Source organism: Pelmatolapia mariae, linkage group LG8 (genome assembly GCF_036321145.2).
Source record: "Pelmatolapia mariae isolate MD_Pm_ZW linkage group LG8, Pm_UMD_F_2, whole genome shotgun sequence".
Taxonomy (NCBI): Eukaryota; Metazoa; Chordata; class Actinopteri; order Cichliformes; family Cichlidae; genus Pelmatolapia; species Pelmatolapia mariae.
In genome coordinates, this window is record NC_086234.1 from 23,886,978 (window position 1) to 23,906,138 (window position 19,161).

At 39.0% G+C, this 19,161-nt stretch overlaps 3 protein-coding genes across 4 annotated transcripts in view; 2 read left to right on the top strand and 1 right to left on the bottom strand.

Annotated features, from left to right (window-relative positions):
• Positions 1–6,493, bottom strand: part of pkd1b (polycystic kidney disease 1b) — a 32,292-nt gene extending 25,799 nt beyond the window's left edge. Inside the window, exons 1-7 of the mRNA XM_063482156.1 lie at positions 6,418–6,493; positions 4,281–4,461; positions 3,966–4,159; positions 3,025–3,143; positions 2,730–2,877; positions 1,936–2,201; positions 1,074–1,838 (exon numbers count right to left, since the gene is read on the bottom strand). Of these exons, the coding sequence (XP_063338226.1) occupies positions 1,074–1,838; positions 1,936–2,201; positions 2,730–2,877; positions 3,025–3,143; positions 3,966–4,159; positions 4,281–4,461; positions 6,418–6,493 (1,749 nt within the window). The remainder of the gene's footprint in view (positions 1–1,073; positions 1,839–1,935; positions 2,202–2,729; positions 2,878–3,024; positions 3,144–3,965; positions 4,160–4,280; positions 4,462–6,417) is intronic.
• Positions 6,494–8,816: 2,323 nt separating this feature from the next.
• Positions 8,817–11,198, top strand: LOC134633281 (ankyrin repeat and SOCS box protein 12-like). Of its 2 annotated transcripts, none has more exons than XM_063482159.1 (3): positions 8,817–8,902; positions 9,724–10,494; positions 10,865–11,198. In XM_063482159.1, exons 2-3 carry the CDS (start codon positions 9,732–9,734, stop codon positions 11,014–11,016), a joined length of 915 nt encoding a protein of 304 aa, XP_063338229.1. In that variant the 5' UTR covers positions 8,817–8,902; positions 9,724–9,731; the 3' UTR covers positions 11,017–11,198. The 2 variants fall into 2 exon arrangements, with proteins under 2 accessions (XP_063338229.1, XP_063338227.1); XM_063482157.1 differs by lacking the exon at positions 8,817–8,902 and adding an exon at positions 8,994–9,262.
• A 1,806-nt stretch (positions 11,199–13,004) lies between these two features.
• LOC134633388 (uncharacterized) lies at positions 13,005–15,090 on the top strand. The gene is made up of 4 exons (XM_063482245.1): positions 13,005–13,070; positions 13,819–14,083; positions 14,242–14,364; positions 14,491–15,090. The coding sequence occupies exons 1-4, from the start codon at positions 13,039–13,041 to the stop codon at positions 14,842–14,844; spliced, it is 774 nt and encodes a 257-aa protein (XP_063338315.1). The 5' UTR covers positions 13,005–13,038; the 3' UTR covers positions 14,845–15,090.
• Positions 15,091–19,161: the final 4,071 nt, after the last annotated feature.

A 19,161-nucleotide genomic window follows, 5' to 3' on the forward strand; every position in this document is an offset into this window, starting at 1 on the left:
AGGAAACTAACATTACCATGTTTAACTGTGATAGCAACTCTTACTGAAACACTAACTAAATCTAATACAAAATAGTCAATGGCCTCCAATTTAAGCACTTAAGACGGCTCAACCACAAGTGGTCCAGTCAACCACAAATATTTGATGGAGCTTTCCATACAGCTTCTGCAGTACAACTGATATGCAAGGTATAAAGAAGATGCACTGACACACTGTACTCCAGGTACAGAAGCACACTCACAGACACACCAAGAAACCCCATTAACTAGGTTAAGATTAAGCAAGGGAATCAAGTCAGTCAGTGATGTGTCAGCCTGAAACACTGTGGTGATGAACAAAGCAATGTGACCAGTGCAAAACCAGTTTTTCATTTATTGCAGAGAGTTTTCAGCGGCTGATGAAGTATGGATTCAAATGTGAATCTTTGGTCCTATGCATTGTGAGCTGAAATATCTTGGACTTGATGAAATATTACACCAGTGATCCACTGGAATTGTAAATTAATGTAGATAAGAAACGTACTATACTTATCAACTTTATGTTACGTGTAAAGGTTCTTTAGGTATTCCTGCAATGTATTCTTGAAGTTATACTTGCAAATTTAACATTTTTTGCTAAAAACAAACAAAACCAAAAAACTCTGACAAAAAAACAAACCTCTGGAAAAGTTTTTAAGTTGCCAATTTGATTTCTCTGTAGTAAGAAAAAAAATAAATCTAAAATTGCCAGTGGCTGGAGTTATGTAGTATATTAGCTTTTTCCTGTGTTGGCCATCACACACACATGCAACCCTTATTTGGATAGACGGTTAAAATGATGGATGGATGGATGGATGGATGGATGGATGGATGGATGGATGGATCATTATGAACTATCGTCTGGGGACCATGTGTGTCCTCCAGAACTTGGACAACAATTCATCTAGTTGTTATTAATTTCTTTTGGTTGCATTCAAACTGGCATAACAATTAACATAAACTGCTATTTTGAGACTCACACAAGCTATTTCGTTAAAATATATTGTTAAAAAAAACTTAGCATCTTTGTCGCAGTTTCCTTTTTGGTGGTCTCACCTGCGATGTATCTACAAGCATCCTCAGGCATCCATGTGGCTCAACACTAAGCCCCATCACAGGCTCGTAGCCACAAACTTTCACACTCAAACTCTGAAAGCTTTGTACGTCCATCACACTGATGTTCAGGATCTGAATTCCAGGTGATGATAAGACCAGAGTCGCAGATGAAAACCAGGAATCCTGGGATTGCTTCCTACAGCCAAGTGAAGACTGAAACATATTTTCAGGACAGGATGGAAGAAACGGAACTCCAGTCTGGAGCACCGGGGCTGACCATGAGCTGCTGGCTTTTTCTCCAAACAGGGCCTTGAGAATAATGACAGTTGGGATATTGATTTGGACATGAATCTGGTTCTTATCATCTGGGAGTGGGTGAATGACCTCAAGTTGGAATTTAGACTTAAGACTGGGATTAGGACCTGTAGTAAGGGGACTAATACCACTGACAGTGGCTGTCTCTGTCTGAGTATAGTCAAAGATGTCTTCATGCTCCGTAGCTCTGTGAAGGGTGTCCACATAAAGCATCTTTAGATTACACACAACTCCATCCACCCACTTGCTTCCTTGGGGCAGCAAAGTAACTCCTCCTTCCAACCAGCCTCCCCACTCCATCCCCCTAAAGGACAGGTAACTTTGGCTCCAGGGAGAGTTTCGAGAGGCTTCACTGTTTAGGCAATGTAGAAATGTTCCAGAGTCAAGAGTGTGCTGTATAGCCACAATATCATCAGGGTAAACCATGATGGCTCGCTCTAAGAGTGGCAGCTATTGAAAAAACAAACATGATAATGTGTAAAGAATTATTGTGGCATAAGTTTTAAAAGGTGCATTTTCCAAAAAGGTTGTAAGATGATCAACAAACCCTTATGGTGTTTAGCTCGAAGGTAGGGTTTATTTTCAGAGGCAGGTCTGCCACCACATGGTAGAACGGTGGTAAGTCGGAGTATCTTGGAGGTAAAGCAAAGCCCCGATTTCTGATGGCAGAGTCGTAGGTGCTGCATGGACTGGTGGTGAGCACACAGGCCTCCAGTAGATGGCACCAATACTGCCCTGTGCTGCAGCCCCCTGTAGTGTTACACAGCGGTACTGCTGAGCAGCAGCTGAATGGATTAAGGAGAGAGCTGCAGCCTGACAAATAAAAAAGCAGATTATCACCTACAGTATCAGACAAATACATCCTACACCTCTTTCCCATTAGCACCTACTCAGCTCGACTCAACTTGACTCAGTTTTTAGCGTTTTCTATTAGGTGGTAACTTGGTTAGTAGTTGTACCTAGTCAGCCTGGGTTCCCAGCAAGCTGAGTCAAGCAGAAAATGTGATGTCGATAGACTGCGTGCCATTGACAGGCCTGAGAGTGATGTCACTGAATAACCCAAGAGCCTGCATCCTTTTCTGGCGCTCTTCTTTTATACTAAGTCTTACGAAAGGCCATAGAGTGACCAGCAGGTATACATCACCTCAGTGTCCTCCAGTTTGTGTTGTGTTTGTGTTGCATACAAATGACACACACTGCACACTGGGCCTTCCTATAACTATCCCACCCACATTGAGGTGGTACTAAATTGTATTGAAAAATATTTCAAACTGAGTTGAGTGGATCTGAGCCAAGTAGGTGCTATGAAAAATTAGGCTTTAGTCACTGCTGTTTCAGTACCTGGAGGTACCAAGTGGTAGTTAGGGTTGCAGTAGGGCCGAAGTATCTGGACACGAGCCAGAGAGGACACAGGACTGGGCTGGACCACCAGTTCCACTGATAGCAGCTGACCTGCATGACTGAACCACAAGCCTGGGAAAAGCTGCATCTGTGGGAGACATGGGAGCATACTTATATACAAAAGTTGTGAGTGTTTCATCCTCTCCTTTCCCTAGTTTGGAATCACATAGCAGCCGCCTTATAATGTCCTATAATTCCTTGAGTCAGGAGTCAGTGATTAAGCACAATACTTTACCTCTACTGTGTGCCGTCCGATGTCTGGAACACTGGGAAGAAGCTGTATCTGGGTTTCTGCATGTATGCTGGTCATGAGAGCCAATCCAATGAGGTAACTGTCTATCAATGGTAAAGGCGCTACAGAAAGATGAATAAAACAAAATCACCTCAGTCTATTTCAAATGACATTTTTTTATATATTTGACCTGACCCATTGAGGCATGGACTGCACTAACAACAGATCCTTCAAGTCCTGTAAGTTGAGAGCTGGGGGCCTCCATGGTATGGACTTGTACATCATATCCCACAGATGCACAATTGCACTGAGATTTGGAGAACTTGGAGGCCGAGTCAACATCTCAATCTTGCTGTCGTACTCAAACCATTCCTGAACCATTTTTGCTTTGTGGCGGGATGTATTATCGTGCAAGAGGCCAAAGCTGTCAAGAAATACTTTTTCCATGAAATGGTGTACATGGCTGGCAATAATGCTTAGGTAGGTGGTACTTGTCAAAATAACATCCACATGGATCCACAAGGATTTCCAACAGAACGTTACCCAAAGCTTCACACTGCCTTTGTCAGCTTGCCTTCAACCCATATTGCATCCTGGTGCCAGGAGTTCCCCAGGTAAGTGATGAACACATTAGCCCCTAATATATCCCACCCACTAACAATGTTATGATGAAGAGAATAATCAGTGTTATTCACTTTAGCTGTCAGTGGTCATAATGGCATGCTTGGTCAGTGTATATATTTGGCTTTGCCAAATTATCAGCATGTTCAGTCGAGCTGTCTTATTTTGTTTCCAGAGCTTGAGCTTTGCTTGCACTCTGCTTTTGTTTGTTTGCCAGCTTGCCTGCCACCTGAAAACCTACCATACTGCCTGCATTCAGTTCTCCTTCCTGCTTTCACATTCATACGAGTTTCTGGTGTCCTTTAGTGAAACAAAAATCTCACCATTTACTTCCATTTCACAGATGAAATGGTATTGTCCTGCACACTGGGCCTTCCTCCACCTTCCCAGGGTTCCCAGTGCCATCTGAGTGCACTCCCCTGGACTATCATCATCTTTGTCCCACCATATTGGACTTTGTGGCTGAACAACTCCTTCCTGGTCAGAGTCCTGCAGCCATACCCACACAGTGGTTTTCCTAAAATACAAAATATTACACGTTCTGTGTTAAAGATTAAAAACAGGCTGAAGAAGCATATCCTCCTGAGAACCAGGGTAATATGATATGAATGATTGTGTATATTGTTCATCAGACTCACACTGGAAAGGCATGGAGAAAGAAACTTTGAAGTTCTAGGCTTTCAGCAGCTGCTAAGTCCCCTCCCAGGGCTGTTCTGCATGAAGCCCGTGCTTCAAACCATGACACTGCCATCTCTGAGAGCCAATAGCATCGTAGGCTGGTCAGGTGAACCTGACTGCCTAGCGGGCAGGGAATGTTCTCTGAAAAGCAACAGCAAAACTTAACGAACCACATGCAAGGAGTACTTTCTTAAATAACTCATGTGAATCATATCAGTGATTAGCTTTAAGTCCAGGTGAACAAAGGCACATTTGACAGAATCACATTTCAGCTTTTAGGTTTAACCTTGACATTGTGTTTGTGAGACTTCAAAGCACCTGCTGCTTTTATCAGGAAATTTGAGCTACAGCACTGGTTTTAGGAGAGAAGCACTACATGCTCCATGTGTAATGTTCTGTATGAAATACAGTCAATTTAGTGGGACAAACATTCCTCTTTAAACGTTCTCTTTTACAAGTAAAATGCACACATTCAAACTGTGACAAGATCATCAGAAAAACTTTAGAAAAACTTTAAACTATGACAAATTTAAGTATCCGTTAGTCTCTTTTTACTCCTTTACTCTTTTTAGTCTCTTCTATCCTTTTTACTGGGCTGACGCGCATCATAATTCTTAATCTGAAAGGTAAGTACAAATGTCAAATTAGCATGCAAACCATAAAGATTTAAGATTTCCCTCTGAACTGTTGGAATTAACTTACAAAATCAAATAAAAAATAATTTTTACCTCATAATTGCACTCAGGTACAGGATCTTCTTTGCACTCAAAAATTATTATTTTATAGGCTTAATTACCATTAAGCATTAATTTTAAATAAAATGCAGCTGAAATATATAAAATCAACAGTTTATTTATTGATAAAATTACCAAATATATGGTTGGTATAAATTCAATGGATAGGTTTCAAACAAATTTCATTTGATCAGCTTCCATTAAATTTAATATTTGAAATACTTGCATTTCTTATGTAACAAATTATATGGGGGAAAAAATGCATGTAATTTCATATTTAAAGTGAACATTACATTTTTGGCATTTTTTTCTTTTTTGAGTGCAGTCACACAGAAGGAAGCTTCACATATTAAGTAGATCCTCTTGGGATTAAACCAGGAATCAAATATTCAAACCGCTACAATGTCAAGATTTTGTGAAAAAAGTTAAATAGTTGGTAAACACTGGTAAATATAATATAATATTGTTCAACCCTTCAGTGATTAAAAAATGTATCATTATCAACAAGAATTTCTTGAAATACATCAGTGAAACTGTTGTTATTACCAGACTTTAGCCGCTAAGTTGGTGTTTAATAATAATGATTTTTTTTTTAGACTGACAGGAGATAGCAGTTAATAGTTACATGGTAATAGCAGGATTTAATTTTGAAAGTCTGGCATTTTAACACATGCTCATAAACTCCTAAATAATAGAGAACTATCATTTGATGAAGGAGGAAGTTTTATTTTGAAAAAAAACAAACAAACCCCATAGCTTTAAAGCATCTACGAAAATATTTCATATTTTTAAAAAAAGGTTAGTTTAAAGAACACTTTTTGATTGGCTGGTATAAAACTAAACACAATGTCATCTGTCTTCTTCAAAAATATATGTTTATGTTATTTTCTATTACATTTAAGTATATTGCACTTCATCTTTAACTCGGTTTAACTCACTTTAATAAACACCAACGTTATTAAGCTTTATTAACGTTATAAAGCTTTCTGCACTTTCTTGCAGTTTGTTAATGTGCTGACAAAATTTGTCCACAAACAGCCACCAAGCTGGCAAAGTCCTCGCTAAGTAAGTACACATTTCCACGACTACGTTTCTGCCGCACACACAAGGTGAAAATAGTAGTCACATTCTCTTTAACATTAAACAAACAGCAACATATACAATAAAAGCCATAATGCACAATTCTTGCTGTATACTGACAACACATGTAAAGTGGATGAAGAGTGCTACAACAATACTGTCGTATTCTATGATCTCGTCTTCAAATGTAACCATACGTTTTCTGAATTTTGAAATTATTTTGAAATGTTGAAGCTGATACTGCAGTTTTTTCCAGAACCTGGTACAAACTTAAGATTCTCACCTCCAGCAGTTGTGATCAAAACCATACAAATAATCCAGGGTAGAGAGTGTTTCTGCAGCACAAGCGTGGCTCTCATCTTGCCAAGCAAATCATGCATGGAAACAGAGCACTGTAGAAATTAATTCTCTCCTTGTATTACACTAGATTTGAAGATTCTCCTCATCTTAAATTTAGTGTCTTATCTTCCTTTCCATCCACTTCTGTGCCTTCTGCACACTCACACACACCTCCACTGAGCCCTCCTTTCCTCCTCCTGCAGAGACACTATGAGTTATGGTGGTACTGTTGTTTTAAAGGCCTCTTCTCTGTTCTCTGTGAGCGCCTGGGTGACTTTTACTTTGTCTCTCAGCAACAGCCATAGAAGCAGAGTGGACAGAGGAGGCCTGAGCTGCTCATTACCATGTTGTAAAACCTCCTGGCACTCAAAGGAAAGAAGCAGACTCCCTCAGGCTGGATGCAACTAAGGGTCCTGACAGAAACGAGCCTCACAGTCCAAAGAGTCACTGCAGTAGTTGTTTTAGCTTCACAGCACAGTGTGGCCAAAAGATTTTTTTTTCTGTTAGAGCTAGAAAGGTCACTCTCCTGCAGTGTGTCCACACACTGTTGTCTCAGCAAGACCTCACCACCTACCCAACAATGGCTCTGTGACGCACACGCAAAGACTAGATTTGAAAGAGAGGATGCCATCCGGGTTGCCTGGAGAGTGAACAAATAATGTAGAGCAGGGGTGGGGAACTCCAGGCCTCGAGGGCCAGTGTCCTGCAGGTTTTAGATGTGTCCTTGATTAAACACAGCTTATTTAAATGGTTAAATGACCTCCTCAACATATCTTGAAGTTCTCCAGAGGCCTGGTAATGAACTAATTATTTGATTCAGGTGTGTTTACCCAGGAGATCTAAAACCTGCAGGACACCGGCCCTTCATGCCTGGAGTTCTCCCAACCCTGATGTAGAGGGTGGCGATAACGTCGCATTAACTTAGAATTTTCTGTACTTTTCTTTTTCTTTCTTTCTTTTTTCTTTCTTTCCCAAGAACTTAAAATTCTGTAAGGGGACCAAAGTCACTGGTTTCTGTGAAGTATATAATAGTTCAGTATTTATGGATTCAAATGGTCTTCTACCACAAAGCAGAAAAAAAATTAACTCTTAAGTCAATTTAAAATAAACTTTACCCATACAAAACCTTAAGATTAAAATTTTGCTAATGTTCTACAGCCTGACATGTTTGTGTAATGTTTGTGTTCTTTTTGGTTCAGGCACATTGCCTTCTACATATGTTCAATGTTTTTAGTCTTATTTTATTGTGGTAAATGTACGAGTGTTTCCCACTTCTATTTGTATTAACTTCCAATGGGCCCTCCTTTTTTGGTTGTTATATTTTGTTTTATTGTGTTATGTTTAGTTATGTTAAGAATATGTGATGTGAATTCATTAGCGCTAGATATTAATAATGTTGCATCCAAGCAAGACTGGGGCTGTGCGGTGTCATCTTATATGGAAAATACTCCTGGTTCAAGACCAGTAGGATGCATGCCCAGCCTAAATAAAAGGGAAAGGAATGTTGTGCCAAATCAAATATGGATCCATCTGCTGTGGTGACCCCTGGGTGATGTAACCTTTCATGAAGAGTGAAACTAGCAGGGAAAGAGAAAAATAAAAAGACTGACACAAAGACGAGAGTGAAGGAACAGAAAGGGAAGCGTTAAGGGAACTAACAAATCTAAAGTCATTTATAACTAACCGAAAAACTACAGGCACAAATAACAATACCAGGAATCAGATACTCATAACTGTAAGGCCTTACAAAACAACATTACTGACATGTACATTAGTCACTTATCAAAACCCAAAAGGAATAATGAACTAACAGCACACTGAAAACCATGGGTCCAAGAGCCAGGAAGCATGGCAAATATCGGATTTTATTCCATTTCATTTCACAATGTCAGTTTTCACCATGACTTTATGTATTTTTAACAAATTTTCCTTTTATTAACTCAGCAATGAAGTGAATAAAATTTAATCTTATGATTGAAAATGGTCCATTAAAAAAAGTGCCTATGCTTTACCAGTTACATCAGACTGACCTATAGGTAACTGTGAACTAAAACAGTTACAGCACTAATAAAACTATAACTCAAAATCAAATTAAAGTTCTTCAAACTGTGGACTGCAGCTCATAAGGGTTCCCCAAAATAATTATCTGCATTAAAAATCAGATTTGCAAAAAATCAGATTTGATTTGCAAAAAGTCAGTTAATAATACTGTTGTTGTTGTTTTTTACAATTTAATAGACTATTTATATATTTTGCTATTGCATCTGTTAAATATCTATTATGCTATCTATATTTATTTTAAGCTTCAGTTTGCCATTGCAAATAAAAGTCACTAGGGGGCAGCAGCGGTACGTCACACAAACACACCACCGAAGAAGAGTAGAAAACAGGAAGCAAAGAAGGAGGCTGTTGATGGTGACATATCTTAGGTAATGTTAAACGAAGAAAACATAAGGGTTTAGTTTCGTTTCTTGAAAATAAGCACTGTTAAAGGATGGAGACGTTTGCGTACTAACGGGATATTTGGAATTTAATATCTAGTTGGGTTTTTTCAAGGGGGTTTTAGGGTGAATATTAGCGAAGCTATTTATCGTCCGCGAATTAGTCCTGATAAGAAACGTTATACGTGTGTGTATGTTGTATGTCGTGTAGAGATGCGATCGGTACCTTCCTTAATATAAGCGGCATGAGTCGGCATGTACACAGTGTAAGAAAGTTAAACTAAATATGTCCTATTTCTTCCTACATTACAGCCTCACGGGGGAAAATTGCAGTACTTCTAATAAACGGTTGGTTTAATTATAAGAGCCTTTATGCTTTTTTATGCCGAAGGTTTCCAGAAGGTTTTATTTATTCATAAGCAAGCATAGATTGATTAATTGGATGCATAGTTCGGACGATTAGTTTTGCGACATAAAATTGTAAAGATTTTGAATGAAGTTTGGTGGAAAAAGTCTTAATGACCAGCTTAAACTTTAACGCCTATATATACTATTTTTTTCGGGAATGGAATAATAACTTGCCACTTTTATCCGAGTCAGAAATCTGAAGCCTTATTTATATGTCACATGAACTTTGGATTCTATGTTTGTTGTTGTTGTTGTTGTTGTTGTTTTCTTTAATACAAAACACTGGTTGCTGTTTTGAGAACATATGACGTTGACAAACAGAAATGCACTGCGGTGTTTGTATGAGGACCTTACGTTTGTATATTTGGTGTGTTATTTATTCTCTGTCTTTGCATTTGCAGCAGGTTCTATGCTCAAGCTAAGGACCGCTGAAGAAGAGAAAAGGAGTTGTGAAATTTCCCAGCTGAGGCAGGCTGTGTTACAAAACAATGACAGACTCCTTGATGAGATGCTCTGCCAAGAAATCTACAAGAAAGTCATCAACTGCAGAGGTGGCTGGGGCATTGCAGGCACACCCCTGCATGCTGCAGTGTCTAAAGGCCACCTCAGCTGTCTGCAGGTCCTTCTAGCTCACGGTGCCATCATAGACTGCGTGGACGTCAAGGCCCAGACGCCTCTGTTCGCAGCCGTTCGAGGGAAATACCTGGACTGTGTCTTAACTCTCCTCAAAGCTGGCGCCAACCCCAACGGAAGCTCGTCCAACAACTGCTCGCCGGTCCTCACTGCTGCAAGGGAAGGCGACGCAGAGATTCTAAAGCAGCTACTAAAACACGGCGCTGAGGTGAACTCCCGCGCCAAAGTCTTACTGTGGACCTCGAGTGCCAGAGTCTCCAGTGGGCCGCTTTATTTGGCTGCTGTTTATGGACACATGGAGTGCTTCAAACTGCTGCTCCTCTACGGGGCAGACCCAGACTACAACTGCACTGATGCCAAGCTGCTGAGCTCTGACAAGCAGCCCAAAACTGTGCTGGAGATGTGCCTCAGGCACGGCTGTGGCGTGGAGTACATCCAGCTTCTGATCGACTTCGGTGCAAACGTCTACCTCCCCACGCTGATCATTGAGAAGTCGACGAAGCAGAACGAGGCTGTGGAGCTGCTGCTGCGAGAAAGAGGTGTTGGACAGATTCTTCAGCGCTTTTTCACTTCGGATCTATATGCTTCACTCAGTTTTATTTATATGGTGCCAAATCACAACAACAGTCACCTCAATGTGTTTTACATTGTAAATTAGAGACCCTACAATCAAACAACCACCTTTGAGTGAGCACTTCACAGTGGGAAGGAAAATCTCCCATTTAACAAGAGTCCTCTGCCAGACCCAGGCTCAGGGAATGGCAGCCATCTGCCACGACCAGTTGGGGGAAATATATGTTGGATGTCTTGTTTAGTAATAATAGTTGCTATAAACTTCATTAAATATAAATAATATTATTATCATACATGATATATTGTGGGTATAACTTTGTTCTTTTTTGTCTACAGGAAATCCAAAAGCCTTGACCTCACAGTGCCGACTTGCTGTGCGGAGACACCTCAGAAAGATCAACAAGATCAACTGCATCGACCAGCTGGAAATGCCCACAAGTCTCATCAACTTCTTGCAACACAAAGCAGCACCAGTCACTGTTCTGTAGATAGTGAAGGTTAAATTATTTTATGACCTGTGTTTTGTTTTGTTTGTTATTTTAGCTTAAGCGTTTATTTGCAGGATCTTGAGCCCCTTTGTCCTCTTTTTAAAATGGCTTCTGTGTGAGTATGCATTGTTCTTGCTCTTAAGACTGATTCTTCAGCTAAAAGAATAAAGGTGGATTATTGTTGTGGAATTGTAGTTCTTACACTTTACCGGTCCAAGGTGTGCCCAATACTCTAATGAACTGTTACAAAGGCTGTTTGCATTGGAGTTCCCAGTGCAGTCGTGTTCTTCTCCTTAATGATTATAGTCAGAACAATATTTTCTAATTCACATGCAAATTTAACTTTACGCTCGATTCGTGAGTTATGGAGCGTCAAGACCTGATGGAGGATCTGGTATATACCTCAGGATTGGGCAGTCTCACCTCTCAGAGATCCATCACACAGAGACTGATGTTGGTAAATGTGTACAAGCCCAATTCCAAAGAAAAAGTTGTTATGCTTCATGACACTCAAAAAAGTTGGGATTAGGCTGTAAAAGTAAGTGGTACTAAATAGAAACGGCTCGTTTGTGCCTCTGTCCCACTGAGATGTCAACAAAGACTTTGATCCTCAAATATTTCCAAAAGAACAGTGACTTTAGACAGGCAAAGTCCTGTTGCTTTGCACATTATCACAATTCTTTGTGATGATATTATATAAATGAAATAACTGCCAAAAACCAGGACAAAAAAAATTTAAGGGAGTCCGACTACTCCATTCATCTGGTCTGAAAACATACTAAATGAGAGGGGAGGAACTGACATATAAATAAAAATGGACACAAGAAGAAAAATTATATGAAGTTTGCTAAAATCAGAGACATTAATCTCCAAAATTAAACTAATTATTATCTTAAAAATATATATCAAAAGAAAGGCAAGAAAGTTAGATTTCTAACATTTTCTTGTGACAACACCATGCAAGAATATTATTTTGTCAGTGGTTATTTTGTCCGTTTAACGTCCTGTCTCTTATCTATTCAGTATTCAGTTGACATAGGTCTTCATTGGTGCTTTGTGACCTTTTACCTTTTCCGTTCAACCATTTAAACCTGAACCTCAAAAATTGAAGGAAATAACCACCGACACTGCTGCTGCTGCTAACTTCTAATCTTTAGGTGAGTTGATACCTAACAGCTTCAGTTTGTAATCCTGTTGCTTCTTAGCCTGGCACATTCTACAAAAATATCTTTTAAGAGCACCACCCATCCAAAAAAAACAAAAACAAGAATATTTATGTCTGATATATTTTTTAGGAAGGGTGCAAAAAGGATGTGATTTGTACTTACTGTGTCCCAAGGGCAGATCACTACCAAAAAATCTTTAAGCACTTTTATTTAGGCTTTTGCATGGGCTCTGTTTCTCAAAATGAGAAAGGGTCAAAGAGACAGTCAAAGAATTCCCCAAAATGTTCAGATGATGACATTTTTTGTAGAATATATTAAAAGATTTTATACTTGGGGAAATTGCTTCTCAAATCCTACAAAATCATAATCAGCACAAGGAAATTCAGATTAGGTGACATTCAGTGGAGCCTGACTAAAGTCAGATGAGCACTAAAGTTAGGATTTATCTTCTGTGTAAATCAATATGTGAAAAAGATGTGGCCACAACCTTCTAGAGATATAGATATGTAGATGTGGGAAAAGTGAAAGGATTCGTGTTCAGTCTCTGGGTATGATGAAAGTCAGTGCTAAACCTGGCAATCCATTTGCAGGTTGCTGTGCCAAAAGAAAGAAAAACAGAAATCTTCTTGTTAAACCATTGAAAAAACAAGGCCGAAAGACCATTTAAATAAGTTTTAAAAAACATGTTTATAATTTCAAAAATTGTTAAAGATTCTGTCTTAGATAATGTAAAAAAAAATTAAAGCTTTTTTTCTTTGTTACTCTCATGACAGCAACTAAACAGGAAATGGGTCAAACACTATCTCCAGAGCAGGAGGAGAAGCTCTTTGAAGGCTGGGCTGAGGTGTTTATCAAAATGTTACAGCTGGATGAATTTAAAATTGACAGGTAAGCAATTCCACAACCAAAAGACAACAAGTGTCCTTTAGCGTTCCATTCTACATGATTACGTTCCATTTTTAATGATGACATTCTGCTCAGCAAGATGAAGTTCCATCAACAGGATAACACTCCATTCAAGACGGTATTCCATTCTTAAATAGGACATTCCGTTCTACATGATGACATCCCATTCTTCATTCAGTTTTAAATAATGACATGATGATGTTCCATTCTAAACTGACATTTCATACTAACGATGACATTCCCATCTGCATTATTATTATCCTATTAGACACAATGACATTCCATCCTACCTGACATGCTACGTTGTGCCATTCCATACTAGTTTATGAGGTTACATTCTAGTCGATAAAGTTCCATTATATATGATGACGTTCCATGCTACATGATGATATATCTATAAGATCTCTACATTAAACAAAAAACAAAGCAGAGAAATACATGATTTCAATGTAAATTCATTCATTTTGTTAATCAGTTGAGTTTTCATTTAGAGCATTCTTTTAACACTCTTTTGGTGTTAGTACCAAGCACTTTGTGTGTAACATTAAACATTTGCAAAGTTAGTGATCATAGGAGCAAACTGAACCTTTCAAAAACTGAAATAAAATGGGCAGTAAAAGTTAATCAATAGTTAATTAAAATATAATAAAAGCACGAGCTAATTTTTTTCCCCACTCAGTAAGAGTTTCTTGTAGAGTGCTAAACTAATGGGAAACAAATGTCCTCTCAGTTCCCTACAGAGATTCTCTGGGCTCAACTCAGCTGAAGAGCTGAACAATTACAGAGACCAGGTCTTGTACAGCAGAGAGGTTGCATCTGTTGTAAGCGAGGTGGGGAATGTTCTAGGTGGGCTCAGCTCCGTGCCTCATGCTGTCGGACTGGGAGCTCTCATCATTTCCTTGGCCTTAGACGTGGTCGCCAAAAGCCTAAACAAAGAAACCATGGGCACAGCTGAAATGTTAGAGAGGGTGTTTGCACAGGAGAAGGCCAAGGAGGTAAGACCTTAAGAACTTAGCACTTAAAAGTGGTGTTCATTGGGATACGTAATGTAGCTAAATAAACTAATTCACTTTTTTCCTGTAAAAATATCCCTCTGATCAACACACAAAATTTGCCTTAATGAACGTTAACATTCCTCTCCTCAACTGTGGAGGTGCGAGATCTGATGCACGAGTATTTGAAGCGTATGCAGATCAACCTGAGAAACTCACCGCTTCAACTCTCTGACACCCGTCAAAGTGAGATTGCTCTTAGTGCCCAGCTCACACGGCTAAAGGTACAAAGCTGCCAGCTTTCATTTGTAACAAATCATCCCTGAATAGGGGATTTTACCAAAGTGTTAATGTATATAAATGTTCATAATTAATCCTATGATGCTGTATAATCCAACTTCCTCTCTAAGAACTCCATGCTGATAGATGAACATATGGACACTCAGTTTCTGAAGCAGTGGGTGAATGGAGCTGCCTTCCACACACAGATGCTGATCCATCAGGCTCGTCTAGAAAGTGCAGGAGAACCTGATGGATCCAGAGCCGTGCGTGCGGCAGGGATTTATCAGCAGGACATGAACCTTCTGATGGAGAAATTCAAGACCTTGATTAGAAATCGTGATGATTCAAATATTGCCAATAAGGTAATAGAGGTTCTGTTTTCTAAACCTCAGATTACCTGGACGAGGGATTATTTTTCAAAACTGCAAAGAAATATTCCAGCTCTTGTGAGGCAAAATTCTGTCTTTGATATCCAAACCTGATACTGAGCCACAAATAAGAAAAGTAAAAAGTACATTTTAAACAACTGAAACAAGTGATTTTTTTTGTGGCTAGTACAGTTATGTAAGGGTCCAGTCTGATCTACGGGCCTGGGAATCCAGTCAAGGAAAATAAATTTTTTATCTTGGCCAGTGCTCTGACCAAGAAAATCAGTCATCAGTCAGTTGGTCTTCCCAATTCTTCATAGTCACTGCAATTTACTGTGCTTGTGTGTTTGGTTTAGTTTGTTTTTAGTTGCTCATGTGAAGCACTTTGGGTAAAGTTTGGTTTTAAACCTTTGTGCCATCGCACCTTTATCTGTTACTTTCTCTGGACTTGAATAACATGTTTAATATCTTGTAAACTGGTTTTATTCAAAAGCCCATATATATTTGTAAAAATCATGATTTAAGCTCTGCATGAAAGGGAATGGGAAACGTGTCTAGCATTATATTCCTTAGCTTTCCTTAGATGAATTCCTTAAATGAAAAAGTGACCCACAGACCTATTCCAGAAAGTATAACAACCCCGTTTATATCTGCTTTTATTATCGTGTGAATGACTCTGCAACAACAAAGTCATACATGTTTCTCTTCATCATTGTGTTACTTCCTTAAATTGGTCCAAACGTGCCACTGTCTAAATAAGTTAGACTGGGTTACAGCACAATGGTGGTTCCTCATCAGTGTTAATATCATTGACTAATAAATCTCTTCATGTTATTCCTGATGGAAACAAAACAATAAATAAATAAAAACGAATGTAAAAAAAACTATAATGAAATGTCTCGGCACTTTCTTTGACAAATAAAAATGAATGAATGAAAAAGGAGAGACAAGCTTCAACCAGAATGAATTAATTTTCCTAGAGAGGCGAGACGAGTTTGGACAATTTGATCTGCCCATGACAAACACGTTGGAAGGAAGAGATGCTCCCACACTTCCTGTTGCAAAATTTCAACACTTGGGAGGAAGACAAGAGCAAACAGATGGACACATTTAATATTTTATTTCAAGGAAAATAAGACACTTTGTAAACCATGTGGACCAACTTTCACCGTAAAAACATGACAGACTTTTACACTTTATATTTTACTCAAATCAAATTCAGATTTAGTCTTCAATAATCTTAGTAGCATTTAGTCAAGTAAAACTAAAAGAATTTTTCCTAAATCGTGCCTAAAACTGAATGAAGTTTTAGTCAAAAGACAATGATCAAAACTAAATCCAAATTTGCTCTCATAATTAACAGATCCTGAACTATTTGAACTATTTCACATAAAGACGTTAGCTCAGCTTCATAAGTGTCTTTTTTCTCTTGACCTGGTCGTCTCAGACACACAGCACATTGTGTGCGCAGGAGCAAAACCCATCTGCTGTTCGAGCTTTCTGTTTGTAAGAGCCAGCCAATATTTTCACATTAAATTACAACAAAATTCTTTAATTAAAAAAATATTAATGTTAATAAAAGTCTTTTAGTTTCTAACCATCTACCCTGCTTCTACCCATCACCGCAGCAACAGAGCAACTGAACAAAAAACTCCCAGTAAGAGCAGTCTGTATGCAGAAGAACTGCTTGTTTAGTCCAATCTTTAAATTTGAAAGACTGCTCAAGTTTGCTGCAGGCTGACAGCACCTGTTCTGTCTCTCGGTAGCATGAAGGGACACTATAAAGTAGAGCACAGCACCACATTTATCTTGAAGATTATTTCATTGTTCTTTTCTTGAAATAGATTTACAGAGACAAATTTTAATACATATATATCAGGTTAAAAAATAATCTGAAAAACTAACTTAATTTTAAACCTAAGGACCATCTTTAACAGATGAATGAAAATCTTTTGTAGTCAATGACTGCCACTCTATGTTCCTTCTGATGCTACTTGTTTATGGGTCTCTCTGACCAACCCTGGTTTGAAATCCTGTTTCTAAAGAGAGAAAAATGTCCAGAAATGTGTTCATACTCTGTTAGTTTTTTGTCAGATTATGTGCTCGCATTATTAGGCTACGTTCAAACTGCAGGTCTTAATGCTCAATTCCGATTTTTTTTTTGTCTGCTTGTTCACACTACAAATAAAATGTGACAGCAAACACGCTCTAGTGTGAACCCGGCCCGCATGCGCAAAAGAAGACGTCACACACAACGCGCTTTGACTGATGGACCTTAATATAAAGACTTGTTTCGGACTTTACGTTTCCCAATTTTGCTTTAAGTTATAAAGTTATTTACATATGGCCTAATAATTATCCTTATTGCTGTTTTAGAGAGGAGCGGTGCTTCAAAGGATAGTTGCAGATTTCTGTCAGAATCTGCAGATTATACAGGACAAATAAAATGTTCACGTCTCTCCAACGTTGTCTTCCCAACAGTTTCACTAACATCCACACTGGATGGCCAGGAAGCGTTCACGTTGTCTTCTCCGGCGCTGATAATTGACGTCTGTCTTGTGTCAGTGACGTAAAAGACGGACTTAATGCGACATGACCATTCAAACAGCAGTCGCTTTCTAAAACATCAGATATGTATCAGATTCAGTACCACGACATACGAAAGTGACCCAGGTCGGATTTGAAAATATTGGATTTGTGCCGTTCACACTGTCATACCATGATCGATATGGGTCGCATAGGGTCAAAAAAGTCGGATTTGATGCACTTTCGCCTGCAGTGTGAACGTAGCCTTAGATTAGGGCAGTGGTTCCCAAACCTTTTTTGCTGGGCCCCCCTTTGTTTTACATGAAAAATGTTCTCCCCCCCCCCCCCCCTCCCCCCTCCCCCTCCCCGTGCACGCACACGCACTAACACATCCTCCAACCACACACACCCATACTTTGCTCCATTGCGGTTTATTTCACACCTCAAACATTTAGTAAACAATTAAGCAAATACAAGTAATCTGCAATAAATGACAGGTAGTAAGAAAATAAACTACTAACTCTTTTACGCTGCGTCCACACCTACACGGGTATTTTTGAAAACGCAGCTGTTTCGTCCACACGTAAACGGCGTTTTGAATCACCGAAAACTGAGATTTTTTTGCTTTTACGTGTGGACGAGGAATACAGAGTTCGTCACGCAACGTCAAAGGTATGTGCCTTTTTTCACGTCACGTGTGCGCACGTATTGTTTACATGAGATGAATTGCAGAATGGCAGATAGAGACAAAATACTGTTACTGTTAATCTGACTATCTTCAGGTTTTACACGCAGTTACTGTCCCTCCATTTACAAAGGCAGAGGCGTCACGGTGTGATTATTTTACGTGTAGTTGGGGTTTTTTTCCTGTGTAATAATATTCAACATTGCTATCAATACATTTTTCAAAAATGCCTCTCTGTGCAAAATGGGTTTAAAAACATAAACAGCTGTAGGATACTGTTTGTCCGTGATTTGAACCGGAGGACAAATCGTGGCAGGAGATTTGTCCCCCGGGATTTATCCCCCGGGATAAAAATAATATCAGGCTGATATCAGCCTGATATTATTTTTATCCCGCTGTAACTTTACTGTATAAAGAGCTAACATCTCCAAAATGTCAGGAGTAGTTAGTCATTACAACAAGTGTTTGTGAACTAAAAATCAAGAATGTGGGATCCTGTTTGTCCGTGATTTGAAGAGCCCAAACCAATTCTGCAGGGGAGACTTACCTTGGCACTTGTGCAGGTGAAGCCAAAGGGCAGATATGCTTCACCATATTTTCTAGTCTTTGGCTTAGAATGAAGTTGGTTTGGAAACATATTCAGCTATGCTTCATCTCCTGCTTTGTGTTTCTGTGGGCGCCCCGTGCTAGCAGTGTCCAAGCGTCTTGTTTTTTTCCTTTTCATACCGCGCCCCCCCTGCCATGGCTCTGCGCCCCCCCTAGGGGGCGGGCCCCACACTTTGGGAAGGTCTGGATTAGGGGAAGGAATTTATCACGTTTGATTCGTGGGTTTTTGTAACCTCTACATCACCAAAAAACAAACAAACAAACAAACAAAAAATACACGAAATAAACAACACAATACATTTGTAAGCAATAAATTGCACCAAATACTGGATGGAAGAAAAATCATTTATGATGAAACATACTGAAATTTTTATAATAATGACATTTATATTTATTTATTTATTTATTTATTTATTTATTGTCTGAAGGTTCAATTAACACTCCAGTTTCACAGGAAAAAAATTCTGACAATTAATTAACTTAAATGAGCAGCTATAAAGTGACAATATAAGAATAAGATTTGAACAACCGAGCATGTGCGTGTTGAGCAGCAGTGAGTTGAGTATGTGAGCTGTGCCCATTAAAAACTTAACAAACTTCTTATTCTGCTGCTG